The following is a 19,288-nucleotide window of genomic DNA, read 5'->3' as shown; positions in this document are numbered from 1 at the left end:
TTTAATTTATGCATGACTTTGACTATTTAAACGCAATTTTATGACCCAGGCTAGGTGATGATAAATGATGGCTAACCTTCACGCGAATGCAAACACATACGCCAGCACAGGCAGTCACGCAGCAACGCATACACATATACAACACTCTGATCAATTGTTGCCCTCAGGCTGTGGTGGCTTGCCGTGACTGAGGAGGGAGCCTGGTTAACACCCAGTGGTTCACCGCAGTGCAGTGTGCATTCACTTACAACTGTTCCCTCCATCACAGACACCAGCCAGAACAACCTCTCTTTATGGATCGTGTTATTAAAAGGGCAAATTAATGTCAAAACGGAGTCTTATTTTTCACTTAAAACGCAGACTAGCCTTTATGGCTGGAAAACACACATAACACACACATAAATCCAGATGACAAGAGAGGTCAGACAGGTTGAAATTAAACCATGTTGAAAGTTTTATTCATGTTTTTCAGAGGAAAAGTGAGTGACACACGTCAGACACTCTCAAGAACAGTGATCTTATCACGACTGCTATTGAATTATATAACTCAAGATTATACAGCATCAGTTCCGTTGAAGCGTTTAAAAGCGTTTGTTTTTTTTTCACCCATTTTTGTCTTTTACAAAGATGGCCATGTGCAAGAAGTCCAGGCTTTATGCAGAAGCGAGCGCAGCTACACCCTTGTTTTTATGTCATCGTGTGGAGGCAAAGAAAAGAAGAGGCTGGGGATAGAGAGGGAAAAGCAAAGAGGTACAGAGATGAGAGAGGGAGAAAAATATTCTGCCGCAGTTTAAGAGGCAACGAGTGATCATCGAACGGTCCCACGGATGAGGAGGAATGGAAAATAATTGTTGGTTGGGAAATGAAAGGGGGGAAAAAAACATTGATCTTCTTCGACAGCTACTGCTGAGGTGCCCTTGAGCAAGGCACTTACACTGGGCTTCACCTCAATATGAACAACTGCATAAAACACAAAGCAGGGCGTGTGTCGACAACAAAACCCCGCTAGAAGGCGAAAGTGTACGATGATATCACCCTCTCTCTATATAATCTATATGTTATTTTTTTCTTTTTTTTACCATCCCACACATCTCCTGCAGGACGTCAGTGAGTTTCCCTCTCTCCAGCATCACAGTGATAATGAAAAACCAGCCATTATTACACAATGACACAGTGGTTTGATTCTCGTTACAGAGACGTATCGTACTGACCCTTATCTCTGCATGACGAGCCTTCAAACAAACAAACAGAATCGACTATTCTAGACTGAATACGGCTGTTTCTGATGTGCAGGTCCTGCGCGTTTGGAGAAGAAGTCAAAGTCAAGATTATTACTATGTACCGGTGTTTCTGGAGCATCTGAAAATATGTGTTACTACAAAAACAACACAATACAACCTTATTGGGTGAAAAGTGCATGGAGGCTAAAACAGCCCAAATGTGCTACAATTCTGGAGGAAGTGCTACTCTGACCCGTCTGTGCATGCAAATCAGGACTAACTCTTTGTCCTTGACACACTTTCCAGTATCCAAAATGTGTTTCAACAATGTTAACCCATACAGTGTAGAGCTGCAATGATTAGGTCCCTCAACAAAACATTATTTTGAGTTTGGATTCATCGTTTTCGTCATTTTCCAAGCAAATTGCTGAACGCGTGCAGGTTCCAGCTTCTTAACCTGTCAGCATTCCTGGAAATGTATGTACAGTTATCTTTTAATGACTATCTACAGTAAGTCTAGCCTGAAGTAAAGTCAGTTTAAATTCAGTTCCGTTGTCGCACCGTTTGAAGGACAGACATGGTTTTTGGATCTTTTGAAAGTTTACACACTTTTTTTTCAGCTGTCAGAAGCTCTGTAAGCCTGCAGACGACCTTTGGCTGCCCTTATTAGCTGGAAAACATGACATCATATTGTCCTACATGGTCCAAATTCAAATTAGCCAACAATATCACTGAAAAGGAACATTTGCCACATGTATTTCTAAGGAAATGTTGAGGCGTCAGACACACAAAAAATGCCATTTTGTGACCTAAAAATACCCCTGTTAGAGAGTAACAGGGACAAAAACATATTATAGTTCCTTATTTCTTTATTAACACTAACTTAGTGCATAGAAAATAGTCCAAAACAAGTGCTGAGGTGGAACAGAATCACAAGAACGACTTAAGCGTGACTTAAATTGAGGCGTTGCCTATCTGCTATCTGGACAGCTTCTCAGCTTTTTTTTCCTTTATATCTTTGAGTTCTGAATTGTCGGTAGACTAAAACAAGCAGTTTGAACACATCACATTCAGCTGCAGGACATCAGAATGGACACTTATCAGTATTTTGTGATGTTTCAACGATAAACAAAGAAACAGTTGTAGCCCTGAACACCAGAAAGATATTTCTTCAGATGCTGGGATTAAAGCTGCGGCCTCTACTTTGTCTGTGTATCGTTGAAACCAGAAGGACCTGCATCTCACAAACAGCTGTCTTGTCCCTTGAGCAGTACGTGAAAATGTAATCAATACTTTCATCATGTGATTTTTTTTTTCAGATATATAAACAGCACTGAGGCTTTAAAAATACTTATAACCAGTCTTTAAAGCGTTTAAGCATTAACTCGATGCATTAAAAGTCCTAAATGTCTCCTGACATTCATCCCGACTCCACCTCTGGACTGACAGCAGCTCCACCTCGTCTGTGCTGCACCATCAACTGACACACAGCGAGGAGAGAAGGAAGAGTGCATGAAGAAGGAGTGAACTGAGCCCAGGCGGCTGGTCAGAGAGGGGGTCAGTGCTGAGCGGCGGCCAGTAGAGGGCATCAGACCGCCGCGTCAGCCTCGGCTGGTTCCTCCTTCACGTCGGCGGGCGCTGCATCCAGAGGGGTGTGTTGTCAGTTGTGGTGCGCCTGTTGCAGAATCTTCATCCAAAGCAGAATGTGTCAGACATTTTTCTTGATGTGACTTGTGCCAAAGCTTCATTCATAATTTACATCAGCTATAGAGAAGTCCTCGTGTGCAATCGTATGTACAAGAAGTTAAAAATTTGTATCTTAAACAAATATGTAAAACGTAAAGTTGATTTCTCCTCATGATATCTCAGAGCATCCTCCAATTCTGTCTGATTTTCTCTCTCTCTCTCTCTCTCTCTCTCTCTCTTTTTGTTTTACAACATTCACATAGTGTTTCTCATTTCAGAACAACTATCGTTAACTAATAATCTCTAATTAATAATATTAATAACACTCCTTTGACATTGTGAGTCATGAAACTGGCTTGATGATGTAAGAAATTCAGAGAAGACTAGAATATGTTTTACTACATTTACCTCTTGGTAAAAAGGGACATAGTCCACGTGTAGGCATGAATTATGCATGTATAAAACTATGTGCATCCTCAGTCTCTGTGATCAGTGTTTTGCATTGTACATTTCCAAGTGCATACAAATTTCCTGCAGCACTGCAGTATCTTCGTATAATACCGCAGCCCCTCGCTCCTCCTGCCTCACTCTCCCTCCCCTATATCTGCTCTGTCACTCAACCTAACCTCTAAAGTCTTTCTAGGAAACACTTTTTTCCCTCTTTTCACCCTGAAAAACTGAATTCCTTCTTTTTTTTAAATCTTCCATTCTTCTCCTTTCTATATTTTTCAGTTTCTGCAAAAAAAATCACAACCCTGTCTCCAAAACCTTCTTTGTCCTTGGTCCATATTGTTCCAAACGCTACATTTTATTTTTTCAATGTTTGATCACCTCTCCCTCACAACGATCTGTGCTCTACCCTTAGCATTCACTCTCATCCATCGTCTAAATGTCCTGTATTCATGATTATGAGGAGTCACAGTGTCTCTCCTTCCCTCCCGGGTGCTCCCTCTTCCTAACAGGGGGAGGCGCTCATGTGCATGTGCGTGTGATAGTGTGGTGGAGGTACTGGTGATGGGGGCATGGCCATGGGAAGAGCCTGCCCTTGGGGATGTGAGGACCTGGTCAGGGTGTGTGTGGTGGGGTATCCGGCAGACTGCGGGGGCATCTGGTAGCTCCCTGCGGACGATGACCCGGAAGGCGGGCTGCCCTGGCCGCCCACTTGGAGCTTGCTCTTGGGTGGAGCTGGAGGGGCCTGGTTGAGCTGGATGGAGATGTCACTGGAGGCCTCGGAGGTGCTGCGGCCTCTCTTTGGCGGGGGCCAGGAGGACTCCGGGTGGAGGAACTGGCCGCTGTAGTCGCTGCTCTCGGACAGGCGGGGGCGGTAGAGCGCCGGGTGGGGACGGTACATCTCTTCCTCGGCGTAGCGCTTCATGAACAGATAGACTGACATCACCCCGGCCCCCTGAGAGCAGTGAGTGAGAGGAGATGAGGGGGAGATAAGATGCGACAGGGAGAGCGGGAGTTGGTTACATAAATAAATCGAGCTGTGAGACAAATACACTTTCAAAGAGAGGGTAACAAGTGACAGCCCGGGAAATGAGATTAAAAGTGACTGATGGGCAAGAAGTGTTTAAAGGGAATGCACAAAGTGGAGAGGTGTAAGTAGGTGCTTTTGATTGTGAGGGATTCAGAGAGACGAGGGTGTCCTTTAAGTTCCTTTAATCTCCCATGAAACAGATTGAAGGGGAAACAGAGAGGGAGACGAGAGCGCCGAGGAAAAGACGAGGAGAAACTAGGAGGGGAAGGAGGAGGAGGAGGAGGAGGGGGAGGTTAGTTCACGCTGAAGTGTCCACTGCAGCACATTAAGGGCAGTGCTGCTGATGATGGGAAGAAGAGGCAGAAGGAGCAGAGGGGGGAGGGGAGGTGGGAAGACGAGCTGAGGATTCGCATGAAACTGCAGCACGCATGACTGCACGCATGGACACACACACACATACACGCACAAACACACACACATACACACACACCCTGCATTCCTGCGTCAAACTCACTGACACCTCAAACACAATACTCATCATCTTACCTGCTCGCGCACAATAGAGACACACATGCACTCACTCCAAGTCGCTCTCACCCATATTTATTCATCTCTAACACACTTGCACACACACACACACACACACACACACACACACAGCCCATACTGACCTCTTTGAGTAAGAAGGAAGAGGCAGCGAAGGCGAAGGACCAGCCGTAGTGGTAGTTGAAGAACTGCTCGGGCTCCCTCGGCCGGTTCATCACCTCGTCATTAATACTGGAGATGTAGAGCACCAGGCCCACCACCAGACTGAGGCCTGCACACGGCACATTAACAATGACAGTGAGTCAGAGAGAGGAGGGAAGTTCGATACGGAGGTCATTAAAGAGCGATCCAGACGGCTGCGGCAGTGTGCGGAGGGTTTCAGAGCCGGAGAGTGAGAGAGAGAGATGGGGATGTGGAGTGACAACGCAGGGCAATTAGCCTTAAAAATGCTAACATTATTGAAGCGATGGGACACCAGAGAGAGTGTGTATGTATCATAGTGACAGATAAAGATGGATAAACTCCAGACTGTTCACACTACATTACCCACAGTGCAACTTGAACTTAATGACATCACTGGGGGCAATTAATCTGACTCCATGCAGCTTCCTCTGGAGCCACAAAAGGCTTCCAACTACTTGGTTCACACCTGAAGTATTTCTCTCCAAGAGCTGTAAACACACGCTAATGTGTCAGATTGGTGGAGTTACCCTTTAAATGGACAGAATGAGTGACTGAGAGGCTCAGAATGATGATGCTTTGTCTTAAGAAAGATGAGCTGTTTTGCAAAAAGTCTACGGATAACTTTCTGAAAATTTGGCACACTTTCTACAGTATTCTGTAGAACAATGACTGTGGCACATTTGTGAAGATGACCTGCTGACTGTCATGTTCGGCTGCCTTTTGTTTCTCCTCTGTGTGTTTATCAGGAAGTGTCTGAAACACCTGCTCCGCTTTGAATGTGTTCAGCGGCAATTTTTTTTCAAGTGGTGCTTTTTTATACAGCACGCAAACCATGAAGAGGTTTCGGTGACATTTGTGTTGATAGATAAAACATTTATTCCTTTATATTTTTCCCAAACACAATGTAATATTACATGCAGATGACCATAGAAACCATTGTTGTAAAATACAGTGACTGTTTTTTTCTTTGTTGTTTGCTCAGGTTTTCTATCCTTTTTTAGGGAACGGACGGGAATAAAGGGATGATATTTCGGTTTAGTAATTGTCTAAATATCAGTTTTTCTACACCTGGAAAATTATTAAATAAAATGTTTTTTAAAAAGAAAAGAAAAGAAAAGAAAAGGCTTTTTAAATGTCTTAACTTGGCTTTCAACACATGCCATTTAAAGTAATGTAATCGGTGATCATATATGGTTAGCGTAGATAATTACATTTTGCATAGTGGTACATCAATTTAGCATTTAGGAGGTCCAGGAGTTGAAATTACCAGGACCACCATCTTCCTCTAAACTTCAGTGCTTAAATGTAATCATACAAAGTTAAACAACGCCTCAGCAGCCTCAAGCGGATGTCAGAATGCAGGACACTGCAGGGAAAACCAAATTAGATTTTGGAAACGTCTGTAGAATCTGGCTGAATCGTTCTGAGTGAAACATTTTGTGACTTGGTGGGTTTCTCGCTCTGTACACTGACTCCAAAACCACCAAATCCATTCATTTAGGCAAAAAAACATTTTGGTCCCGGTCACATCCTCAGCGGGTCGAAACACATCCAGTGAAACATTTTCTCATTAGGATGATTTGCTGTTTCACATTAGAGGCATAAAAACGTAGTTTCTAGGAGACAGGACTGCCTGCAGATATTCATTTAAACTAAACCAATCTTTACTTTTCCCGAGAGAAAAGTGCCCCTTAATTTAATTGTCTTATTGTAATGTCATATTTTGATTACTTGACTGAGTACGCACATTCATAAAAAGACAAAGTGAGATTGAAAGGAAGTAAAATGTGAACGTTTTTAAGACTATCTAGGAAGAACACTAGCTGCAGCCTGCCTGTCAACATCTGTGTGTTAAAGTCTTGATATAATTATCACATGGAGAGGCAGAACTGAAAGAATAACGCTGTTCACCCTGCGGCAACACCCACCTCTCCTCCAAGAACACTGACATGCTCTCCGCCCTGCCTTCTACATGTTAAATGCATGAGATGCAACATATGGCTAACATCGAAGAATCAATATTCAGAGAAAGCTGCATGCTGTAAGCAGCAGGGGGAAAAAAAGAAGTATTTTTAGCTTCCACTGCAAGATTCTGTACCACCGGGCTTGTGAAGCGGTTACGTCCTTTACATAAATGCCAGCTAAGAGGTTGTGTTGTCGATTTAAAATTGAAAAGCGTGGAAAATGCAGAAACCATGCTGCTGTCAGTCATGCAGCAGAGGTACATCTTCATCTGAATAAGTAACGGTGGGGGGGAAGAGGAGGGAAACACGCAGGCATGTGAGCGCCGAGAGCAGATGGAGGAGAAGGAAACAAGACAAAAAAGGGGGAAAGAAATGGAGGTTGCCTTCAAGTACACGTGTATATTCAGGATGTGCGTTTGAAAGAGAGGTTGGAAAGTGACACAGAAAGAGAAGGAGAGGGTGAAACATCAACCTCTGACTGTGCTTCAGCAGCTGTGGCTCCATGCTGTGTTTCTCGCTGCTGTACTGAAATCTGTCACATTAACCAGAACACGACCGACCCAAGCTGCAATATTCACCAGACCACCGAGTCAGTGGCTCCGGCAGAATGGGCTCATATCAAACAACCACCGCATCCACAGTGAATACTGAGGGAATACACTCTGAACGAAAGCAGGAAATGAGAGGACGGAGAATGACTAGGGGGGGGATGAAAAAAAATCAAAGAGAACTGAGGAAGCTGAGGGTGAGGAGGGGGAGGAGGGGAGGGCAGGAGGAAGGCAGTGTTTAAAGAGAGAGAGAGAGAGGCTTAGTGCAGCAGAATATCTAACTGCTGCAAAGCAATTTGATACACTTGCCCCTTGTTATCACCCCATTATCAAAATACCTCATGAAGGAAAACACTGCGACACTTCCAACACAGCCTATAAACATTATATAACCCCCCCTCCACCCCCCCTCATTATGTAACACTTGTTATCCTGCAACCCCGTTTATCAGCGAGTCCCTGCCACTGCGAGTCGGGGCTGTCGCCGCAGCCTCCGTTTGATGCTCCTCTGAGCTCTGCGCTGCCGCTTCCTCCTCACACACGTCAAAGTGAAACAGCCTGCAGAGAACACGAGCTCCAATTTGGCTCCTGACAGTCTTTACTATTAACACAGTGAGGGGCGAGAAACGGGAGCGTTACAGCCACCTGCTGTTCGAGAAGGTTAACTACACTGATGCGGCTGAGGAAAACAGCTGCTCATGATGCTGTGGGGATGTTGCAGTGCACTTTCACAGTTTATCCAGTCCCAGGTCCATCGTTTCAACTCTGTGTGTCACGCCAATGCAAAGAAATGCTCAAGCGAAGCACGACAGAAAACTCTCACTTTTCCTGTCGCCACACCTGCATCATGCACCAGAAATAGAGGCATGATGGAGAGTCTCCATGTGTGACACACAGGACACGCCAGTGGTGCCGTCATCAATCACATCACACATGACAGCGGGACATGAGTAATGAAGTCCCACCTGAGAGGATGAAGAAGATGCCGGACACAAAGGCCAGGATGGTGCGCTGAGGCCGGATGTGTCCGATGTTACTGATGACGAAGGCCGTGAAGACGAAGAGCAGCGACACCATCGGGAAGGGCGTGGCTGTCCGCACCATCTCTGTGGGGTGGAGAGGTCACGGTGTTAGACTGAGCTGTTGGGACGTGTCCTTAAACTGCTGGGAGAGGTGAATGTCATCATCCCTGCACCTTAAACAGTGTCAGTGAAAGAAATCAGAGGCACTGAAATCTAAATCTGCTTTGCTGTCTCTTCTATAAAGGCTGCGTTATGTTATTTTTCGGAACTTACCAGACTTTTCTAATATTCTCTTTACTTGCTTAGTTATTACATTCACACTACTGATGATTATATATCAGAAATCTTATTGTGTTTGGGGAGATCCATCATGATTTTTCACTTTTTTCCATTTCCTTCAGGGTGTTGGAAAGATTATTGTTCGAGTTAAAGGTTTTCAAGTTAAAAATCCCAGAGTCAGCGCCAACTGAAGCTCCTCTATCCCGCAGAAAACAACCTCGTCAGAAGTCCCGCCTCAAATTCTGTGACTTTGCAACATCACGCTGTCACACATTTGCATAATTTATGCCTTTAGTGGCTAATTTGGCACATAAGACTTTATTTAACACAGCTGCAGTTGTTAGTGGTCCTGGCTCAGGCATGTGTGAGCTGACCTAACAGAACAGTGTTTTCCCCTATTAAAGCTTGTAAATCGTTTCTATTAGCAACCCAAAATAAAATGATGAACATAAAAATTTGCAGAATGTGTCTCCTCTCCTTTTCACTGTCCCAACATTGATATCGAGGTATTGTTGTAAAATATATCTGTCTCCCAATCGTAGCATTTTTAAGTGCTTTGGAGTAAATTTCAAGATATTAAAATACAAATCATGTATTGCGATAAAGAATTGCAACATTATTTTAAGTCCACTTCACCAAGCCCTGATTTAGTGTATGCTAGTTTATGTGGAGGAACAGTAAACAGTATTACGGCAGTAATAACAGTATAAGTTATTTATTGTATTTGATGAAGCGTGTACTTGCTTTCTAACAATGAGAAACAGAGTGATGACAGGTCACAGCAACATGGCTGTAAATCTGACAGATTACAGAGAAACAAAAGTGAGTTTCAGATCTTCATTTATTATGGCTACCTAAGTGTGGAAAACCTGATCGAGAGTCTTATATTGAATGTAGAGTCACACTAATTTAAATAAATAAATAAACAAAACGATTGCTGATGATAAACTAATGACAACTCCTCGTGTTAAAATTTGAACTTTTTCTATATTCTAAAATGTAATTAAATCCACGACAGATCCTTTAGAAAATGGTTCTTGGGATCGAAGAACACATTTCAATCTACGGTGGCTTTTACCCTGTAAATCTCTTCGATAAAAACACATCTTTGTTTATGAGAATGATGTCCTCATAGCTCTTATTTGCTCTGCTTTTATTGCTGCACGTGTCTCAGTCCTGCTTTCACTGTTGTTGATGCGCCTTACGTGATGATTGTGGCTTTAAACTTGTTACTTGTTTCTTGATATTAAGTTGTCAATGACAGATGAAGACTAGCTTTGTGGCTAATTCTGGCATTTTTTACAGTAATGTTGGTTAATATGGACTGTCCCTTAGATATAAACTGGATGAATTCAGTAAATAAGTTACTTCAGTGCAGTTTATCTTAATACTGTAACGTTAGAGAACAAGTTATTTGATTATTTATCTGATAATAGTGTATTCTACAAAGCATCATCAATCAGAGTTTTAAAGAGCTCAGGGTGACAGATGCAAATACCTTGTTTTGTCCAACACATTGCCCGATAATCCAGAGATATATAATATATATGTGAATGTGATATACAACAGAAAAAGGGTCCTCATATCCTCACAGTTGAGAAGCTGTAACAAGATAATTTAGGCATTTTTTTCTTAGATAATATCCAAACAGAGATGTTCAAATGTTCCTCGTGAAATTACAATACAGTTCAACAACTGCTGTTTTGGTTATGTGAGCTGGAAAAGTTCTTTAAAAATGCAGGATCCACGGTTCTGAGCTGAGTGACAGTTTGCAGTGAGTCAGTAAAGGAACATTGGAGTTTAGTACCATTTTGCATCTTAACAACACAACACAAAAGGTGTTAACTTTTGGCCTGACTCTGAGATTTAGTTCTTGCCACCCTCCTAATTTTCCATTTGTTGGCTGGTCCCTGCAGCCCTGATGTCATGTTGAGATCAGTACCCACAACCAGCCAGCAGGGGAAGTCTGCTCATACCTGCAGCCTCTCACACAGCAGACAATGTGCTGTCACATGTTTTACTCACTGAGGATGTTTGCAGTGTTTTCAGTGGTGATCTCTACTTCGGGCTCGCTGAAGTACTCCGACGCAACGCATCGCCCGTTTTCTGATCCTGACAGGAAACACACACACACACACACACACACACATACACACAGAGGAGAGACATGAGGGAAAATGTTGGGGTTTGCTTTCAGGGTCAGAGTCACTGATGCATTAATAAACAAAACACAAAACCAGCCAAAAAAAGAAAACTACACGTGAGGCGTCTGCATTCCTGCTCACAGGTAACACTCAGGTTTTGTGACAGCTATGATTCCAGAGGTCGGGAGCTCGCTTTCTCTCTTTTTCACCCCTCGCTGCTCTCTCACTCGGTTGCTTTTATATGCTTGTCGCTGTGATGTTGCGGACATAAGCACACACACAGCAGCATTTTTTGTATGTGTGTGTCTTCTACAGTCATCTTTTAATTTTTGGAGTGAGAATATTCAACCATGTGTTGTTCCTACCAGCCACGAAGCAAACTCTCCACAGGCCCGAGTGCAGCGCCATCTTCACCTCCATGCTCTGGTTCTGCTGCAGGATGATGCCCTCCACCATGATCAGCCAGTAGTCTGTGGACACGGCCACCCCCACCAGCAGCAGCCCGCAGGCTCCAAACACTGTGGACAGGATGGTCAACGCACGGCTGCTGCATGAACTCATCTGGAGGGCAGAACGAAGGGAGGGAAGGGTGTGAGAAGAGAAGGGGAGTTACACGTCAAAGCGGCACAGACAAGAAAAAATAAATAAATAAAAAATGAAGGTAAATTTGGAAGGGGGGTCATGTAGAGGGAAGTCGTTAGGAACGGTGGGGGGGAAATAACTGAGACAGACATGTGATGTGCACACATGCAAACAGCTGAAGGCCATCTTCCTGTCACGCCTCGTTATTGGTAAAGATGTGTTAGTGACAAATTCCGGTGGCAACCAATCACGGGAAAGGTCAGAGAGGAGCAACAGATGATGCTAACCACTGAAGTTAGGCAAGGACTTAAAAATACTGAGAGATAGATAACAGAAACACACACACACACACACACACACACACACACACACAAACACACACACACACGCACACACACACACACACAGATGAAGATCAGGAGGAGGGGTCCTGCGTGACTCACACATGGTCTTTCTGTGACTTAGTTCTGGTTGACTGGGAAAGACTTTGGTTCAAATCCTTTGAACATGCTGTCTGTATGCATTTGTGAGATTCTCTTTGTGAGTGTGTGTTTGTGTGTGTGTCTGTGTGCATGTTGCTAATTTGGACCCCTTGGTATCTTCAGCTCGACTGATACTCGATTTTTGGGCCCAGTGCCGATACTGATATTAGGAAGTACATTTAAAAAAAAAAAAAAAAAGAATAAATAACAATATTTTGGCCGATACACAATGTTTTTAACTTGTGACAAAGATTTGTAAGAGATGCAGGATGTCTCACAGTTTAACAATGAAATGCATCGTCCAAAATGACGTCACTGAGAATATGGTAACTCTAAATCACCCCTAGAATCCTTTTTCTGCATTATTATGACTTAACACCAAGAGTTACATATTGGTGCATACTGGATAATGTATACGATGACACAGATGTATGTGTGATAGGCCACTTTCTAGTTAATGGTAAACAACAGAGTGTGCTGTCAGTGTTTACAGTAATCAGCCTCAGAGTTATACAGTGTTTTTATGAGTTACACTGGGAGGACCTCAGTCCTGCAGCTGACCTGTTACTTGACCTCGTATCCTTCTTTGTAACTTCACTTTTGTGTTGATTATTTTCAGCTGATGTCTTTCTGTTTTGTGATGATTTACCTCCTAAATGCTATAGCTAACTAGCTCATTTGAGGGGCAGGTGCTCACAGATGACAGACCGACATGTTTTAAAGGAAGCCTTCCTGCACAGGTCTCATTGATAACATCTTTATGGAGACAAATCATTGTTTTGAAATAACACAACTAGAAAGCTGGTAGGAAGGTGCAGAGGTTAAGTATCTCTTTTCCTTGAAATTGATTGTGAATTAATCATTTTACAAAGTTTGTCAGGGTGATTGTTTTGTTTAAGCTAACTGTGTGTAAGAATCCTGACAGGGTTTGTTAGCTAACAGTGTAACTCCATTGGTATCACATGGTGCCAGTGTTTCGTCAGCATCAAGAGTCCTAGATGCCAGTTTGTGTGAAGATAAAGACTCTAAGCCTTAAACTGCACATTTTCACAGTATGCGGCCGGGATATTGTTCTGCCAAATCCTAGCTAACTAGTTTTAGCGATGTTAACGCTTGCTGTGGGCAGCTAGCTTTAGCAACGCCAGTGACAACAACTGCCGACCATTTGGGGGGTCAGATGATGCGAACAGCTGTGTTCTTATGTGAATGCAATGCTAGGGGGTGATGGAATGAGACAATAAGTAACTGAACATTATCAATAGCTGCTTTGAATATTGTCTTTGATTTGGTCTTTTTTAAAATTTTGGCCAAAATCATAATACTTACTTTTGTTTACTGCTTAAGTAAAGGTTTTGATCCCACAGTATAGAAAAGTCTTGCATTGAAGCGCTTGAAAAGAAAAGTATCAGCATTACTATTACTTAGGACAAAAAGTAGAAGTGACCCATTAAGGCAGAATGGCAAATTAACAAAAATGTGTTTGAACGACTTTAAATAGTTAATCTGCTGGTAGTTTGTGATTTTACTGATAAAGTTTAATTTCAGTCTATAATTTTATATTACTTGTTATTTGTCAGATTTCTATTGTAAAGTGAACACAGCTCACCACCCTCCTGCAACAGCTTCCTGTTGTGGAGAAGCCCTGCGAGTCGATTACCAAGTGCACTAGAGTTTCGCAGCTCAAGGATGAAAATTTATGATTATTACTCCATGAAAATGCAATCAAAGTTCACATGTGTCTTGCCTACCAGTTTATAACAGTTATTATCGAGACTGGGCAGGGAAAATAACGGAATTGATTATTTCTAACTGCACTCGGTAATCGACTCGCAGGGACTTCCCCACAACAGGAAGCTGCTGCAGGAGAGTGGTGAGTTGTGTTCACTTTACAATAGCAATCAGGCTAAGCTAGCAGATGTATGATCCCTCGAATTATGAGCTGCGACCCTATTTGTACTGTTTGTACGGTACGGTTTCTTGTTGGAGGCATAGACTGCAGTGTATTATGTAAACTAGTGGTCTGCAAACTTGATCTCTCGAGGGAGGGTCTTACTCGGTGTCATGGTGTGTTAGACCATGGATTAAACTTACACCGGAACATCCCTTTAAAGCACCAAAAGGTACTTTTCTGAAGAAAGTTATTGATTGCTGAGCTGGTATTTGACGATCTGGGATTGGTACTCAACAATCAATCAACTTTCTCCATAGTTACATTTTGGTGCTTTAAAAAAAGAACTTTATTTTTGCAATTATGTTCCAATTTGAACTGCTGAATACCCAAATGAGTAAAGAGTCACCGGGTAATTAACTGATTTTTTCTTGACAACGTGACAATGATGGAAAATAATTGAACAGCTGAACAGTTCAAACTGAGGTTTTTGAAGAGCTATTTTCAGCACATCCACCTCATTTAATTAGACACTACCAGCTCCAACATTAGGATCACCTTCAGTTCTGTCGGCAGGATGTGGACCACGATGACGGCATCTCTCAGCGGCCTGCTGTGAATAGCACCTCACAGACTGTGCAGGCCATTTAAGTACACTACAGTCACTTTAAATGAAATGTGACACTGTAATAACTGACCGGAAGAGCCCAATTATGCCCATGAAGGAACGCGCTTGCTCTGGAACAAGGTGTAAATACGCAATGACATTCCAACCTCAGATGTTCAAACCTAGAACAGCAGCCCAGAGAAGTCCACACTGCACTGTGGGCCGGACGGAGCTTTTACACCAAAGTCTGACCCCTGCTGTCACGTTATAATTGATATTTGTCGTAGCAGGAAATGTTTCTTACTCCTCACTGTGTCCTGTTTGAGCGATCAATCATCCGACCGCTTGAGCTTCACCATCCTGCTCCTGCAGCAGCTGACGGGAGTGAAATCAGGCATGTTCTTCTGCTGATGTAACACGGCTGCTCAAAGGTCTGAGGAGACGCATGTTTGAGCTCTTTCCTCTGCAGATCACCGTTGTGCTGAGCTGTTATTTGCATACTTGTGGCCGGCCTTGTTTGACCGTCACTAATGAAACGTTTGCAGTGCTGCAGTGCTAAGATCCGTCTTTGTGGCATCTCCTATGTTTTTCCTCCAATCGTATTCTAAAAGCACATTAGTGACACATGTCCCATCACGGCAAGCGTGAACTTCTGGACCTCGATACTGTCTTGTGGAGAAAGCTGTGTGCATAAATATGGAGTGAAACCACATCATGCTTATGCTCTCAAATAACTAAACATTGACGATTTATCAGGCACACTGACAGCAGAAGATAGATACCAAATTAAAGGCGCACTACGTAGTCTTGGGGAAGAAATTTTATTTGGACTCGACTGATTTTTTTCCGTGCCTAAACAAACTAAATAAACAATCTGTCTTTGAGAAAACTCTTTCTTTTTCATGACTGAATATACAAACTGACCTTGAAGGACAACACAATTTTAAACCGTTTTACTTTGTTAATATGTGGCGGACCCTGCCACTTTTTCTAGCTTCAAACCATGTTCTGGGAACCTGAGAACAGCTTGTTCATTGACTTATGGAAAAAACAAAATATGTCTGATTTAGTTACCTAGAATTCTGAATTTGAATTTCTTCTCCGATACGACATAGTGCCCCTTTAATGTTTACAACACCAAAACCACTCCACTCTCTTCAGGTTCTTCTTTGAGAACGGCGCAGTCACTCTGGTGAGGAACTGTTTAGGATCAAGCTCGGCTTCATCTTATCTGGACAGTCGTCGTGTGAGACGTTGCTTCAATTTTCTGTGCTTCTCTTGTGAGCGAGGCACACTTTGCATCAGAGAGATTCTCTGAAAAAATGACAAGTTTGGGCATGTTGAAGCTCAGAGAGAGGCGACGCTGGGACAGACACATGTGAGGGAAGGCAATCAGAAGACAGAGCCACAAGATTCACAAGTCGCAGGTCGCAAACTGTCACTGACACACAGCTGAAGATTTTATATGAATTCCTGAGTTTCACACCAACTCGTCGCTGCCCTGTTGCCAGTTTCCCCCTTCTTTGCTCTTCTCTAATCAAAAGCTGTCGCCCAGAAGTGGCTGCTGTTGACACCTGGGACCGGACAAGAGTCTGAGCCATGATTTGAGAGAGTCTGAAGTATTCCCAGTGAAATCAAAAACAACTCTTCTGACTGAGAGCACGGAGGGGAGGAGGGGATACGACAAGGATGACCAGGGGTGTAGAGAGGGCTGGTGAATGAACAATCACACCTTCCAGCAGCTGGAGGATGTGCCAGAGTGGCGGAGATGGAGTGTTAATCACAGAAGAAATGAGTAGATGTGGCTGAGTGGCTCATCCCAACAACAACAAAAAAAAAAAACACAATCCTGCTGGAGACACATCCATTGTGGACCCGAGATTGAGACTGAGTGAAAAAAATCAGTTTTGCCCGCTAAGATTTGTGATAACTATCCCATTTTAGCGCCTCGGAGACAGGCCCCTCAGCTCCAGCACCCAGAAAGTAATGAGCCAATTGAATTGGTTAGATAGGAGCCACAAGGGGGACAAAAGGTTTAATTCGCTCTAATCTGTCACAATCTACAGACTGACATCAGCCCTCAGCCTCGCAGGGAAGACAGGCACCAGGAGGAAAGAGGGAGCTGAGAGAGAGACGGAGAGAGAGAGAAAGAGGAGGTGTATGCAGGAGATATAGGTTAACACAGAGAGAGACCTTGGCCCAAAAAAATGGAAGGAGTACCCAACATGGACGCGCGCGGCGGGGACGCGCCTACACCTGTGCTAAACTCCCCCAGCCTGGACTGTGTGAACAACGAGCCGGCAGTAAAAATGACTTCATATGAACGTAGATATCGTGACTCAATGGGTGGGTTTGATTTGTCAGAGCATTTCAGCTGCGCAGCCACACTCCGGCACAACTCGCACCATTTTTATTTCTCTCTCTCTTCTCTCTCCTCGTTTTTTCCCCCCTCCCGGAGCCGAGCGGCCGGACAGTTGAACATCCACATCGCGCTCAAACTGCGAACTGCGTGCATGTGAAACCAGCGTCCGCGTGTAACAGTACATGTGTGAGCGAGTGAGGGGAGGCGATGTGCGCATAGGATTGTCCAGAAAACCCTCCTCCTCCTCCTCCTCCTCTTCCTCTTCCTCTCCGCTGTCACACACACTCACACGCGGAGTTTTGGAGATGATAAACAGAGCAGAGAAACATGTGAGCGCCGAATAATAATAATAATAATGCTGATAATAATAATAACGCTAATAATAATAATAATTATTATAATGATGATGATGTGATGGTGATAAAAAAGATGAAGAGCGGCTCGCAGGTGACATGTGAGTGCGCTCGTCCCGCGCGCCTTCCTCACATGGAGACGAGCGTCCGTCTCTTTACGCTGAACACGACTTGAGGACGCGTTATGAATGCTGCTCTTTTTAGCAGCTGTCATCACACACACACGCGCGCACACACACTCTCTCTCTCTGCCACACACACACACACACACACACTCTTTCTCTCTCTCACACACACACACACTACACACACACACACACACACACACACACACACACACACACACACACATTTTAAACGACTGAGTCAGGTCGGAAAAGGCGTCATCGCCACAATTACTGGCCAAGGAGAAAAAAAAACACACACAACTGTAGTTATCTGAGAGGAGGAAAAGATACTCACCCTGCCACGAGAGTCGTGCGCACACGTCAGTAGCCAAGAAACCTCACAGCGGGGAGGCTCGGTGGGTTTTTTTTTTTTTTTTTTTTTGGTCTCCCTTCCTCTCGCTCTCTCTCCCTCTCGCGCGCTCTCTCTCTCTCTCTATGCTGTGTGTGTGTTTCCCTTAAGCCCCCTTACCCATCCTCTAAATCCCTCACTCTCTCTTTCACTCAATCTGTCCCAGGCACTGCGGTGGATTGGTTCAGCGAGCTACTTTGGCTACAAGAGAGACACAGAGAGGGGAGAGAGAGGGAGAGAGACATAGAGGGAGAGAGAAGAGAGAGAGAGAGCGAGAGAGAGCGAGAGAGAGCGAGAGAGAGTCGGGGAGAGAGAGAGTCAAAGGGAGAGAGACACAGAGAGGGGAGAGAGAGGGAGAGAGAGAGAGACATATAGAGAGAGAAAGGGAGAGAGAGGGAGGGAGAGGGCGTATTAAACCACTATTTCTCATTATATCATATATCCTTTTTGTTTAAATGATCTGTTTTCTACATGTGGTCTGTGGTCACAGTGGTGATATTGTGTCGCAGTGGTACAGTGCTGCGCTGCGTGTTTCAGAGCATGTACAGTGTTGTTCAGTGTGGAGCCAGTAGTGCAGCAGTGTGCAAACATGTTTCAAACCCATTTTCTATCGTTTTAACTGTCATGCTGCCATCATTTTCATCACCCCCCATCGTCTGTGAGTGTCAGATTTACTCACATTTACATTTTTACTGTCTTATTAACAGTTTATCTATCATCTGTTAAACACACTGTAGTAGGAAATGTGCTATAAAGTGATCATTTGACTGACTGAAACCATTACTTGTCTGTTTTCTCACAGTTTTAATCATTTCATTTTATATTGCTCACATCTAAGAGTCTCGGATTGTTTCACATTTACGTTTGTGTGCGTTATCATCCGAAAAACACAAAATTGCACAAACTAACAGGAAATGTGATATAAAGTCGATGTTTGGTTGATGAAATCATCACTTCATAATTTCTCTGTGTCAGATTATCAGTAATCTGTCAAACATAAATCTGCAAAAACTTGTAGGAAATGTGCTTTAAAGTCAACATATGACTGATTAACTGTTACTTGTCTCTTTTCTTACATATTTAAAGCCCTTTCTTCTACTACTACTTCTTCGATTTTATTCTACGTTTTCATCATCTCTCATTTCTCATCATCACATGTCTCTCAAATTATTTCACATTTACATTTCTACTGTCATATGATCAGCTTGTCAGTCCTCTGAAAACACAAAAATGCACAAATTTAGGATAACTGTGATATAAAGGGGATGTTTGGCTGATTCAAACCATTACTTGTCTGTTTTCTTACATCTTTCAAGCCCTTTTGATCAATTTTATTAATCATTTCCCTCATCTTTCATGCCCAAGAGTCCCAAATTGTTTGACATTTACTTTTTACTGTCTTATTATCAGCTTGTCAATTATCTGCT

The 19,288-nt window shown here is 43.4% G+C and overlaps 1 protein-coding gene across 2 annotated transcripts; it reads right to left on the bottom strand.

Annotated features, from left to right (window-relative positions):
* Nucleotides 1–430: 430 nt before the first annotated feature.
* cacng7b (calcium channel, voltage-dependent, gamma subunit 7b) lies at nt 431–18,108 on the bottom strand. Of its 2 annotated transcripts, XM_037072916.1 has the most exons (7): nt 17,808–18,108; nt 11,437–11,632; nt 10,953–11,039; nt 8,592–8,732; nt 5,058–5,203; nt 3,968–4,311; nt 431–2,907 (listed from the first exon to the last, which is right to left on the bottom strand). In XM_037072916.1, the coding sequence occupies exons 2-7, from the start codon at nt 11,630–11,632 to the stop codon at nt 2,844–2,846; spliced, it is 978 nt and encodes a 325-aa protein (XP_036928811.1). In that variant the 5' UTR covers nt 17,808–18,108; the 3' UTR covers nt 431–2,843. The 2 variants fall into 2 exon arrangements, with proteins under 2 accessions (XP_036928811.1, XP_036928810.1); XM_037072915.1 differs by having other exon boundaries at nt 431–4,311; nt 17,808–18,106.
* Nucleotides 18,109–19,288: the final 1,180 nt, after the last annotated feature.

This window comes from Acanthopagrus latus, chromosome 17, assembly GCF_904848185.1.
Source record: "Acanthopagrus latus isolate v.2019 chromosome 17, fAcaLat1.1, whole genome shotgun sequence".
Classification (NCBI taxonomy): Eukaryota; Metazoa; Chordata; class Actinopteri; order Spariformes; family Sparidae; genus Acanthopagrus; species Acanthopagrus latus.
The sequence above is the reverse complement of the archived record's forward strand: the minus strand, read 5'-3'. Positions and strand labels throughout refer to the sequence as shown.

Bases quoted from the DNA above. Each gene is read 5' to 3' on its own strand.
- cacng7b (XM_037072915.1), bottom strand. From the start codon at position 11,632: ATGAGTTCATGCAGCAGCCGTGCGTTGACCATCCTGTCCACAGTGTTT. The intron at 11,040-11,436 runs GTAGGAACAACA...GTTTCCTGTCAG, and splicing joins GAGAGTTTGCTTCGTGGCTG to GATCAGAAAACGGGCGATGC. The intron at 5,204-8,591 runs GTGGGACTTCAT...TGCCGTGTGCAG, and splicing joins CATCTTCTTCATCCTCTCAG to GCCTCAGTCTGGTGGTGGGC.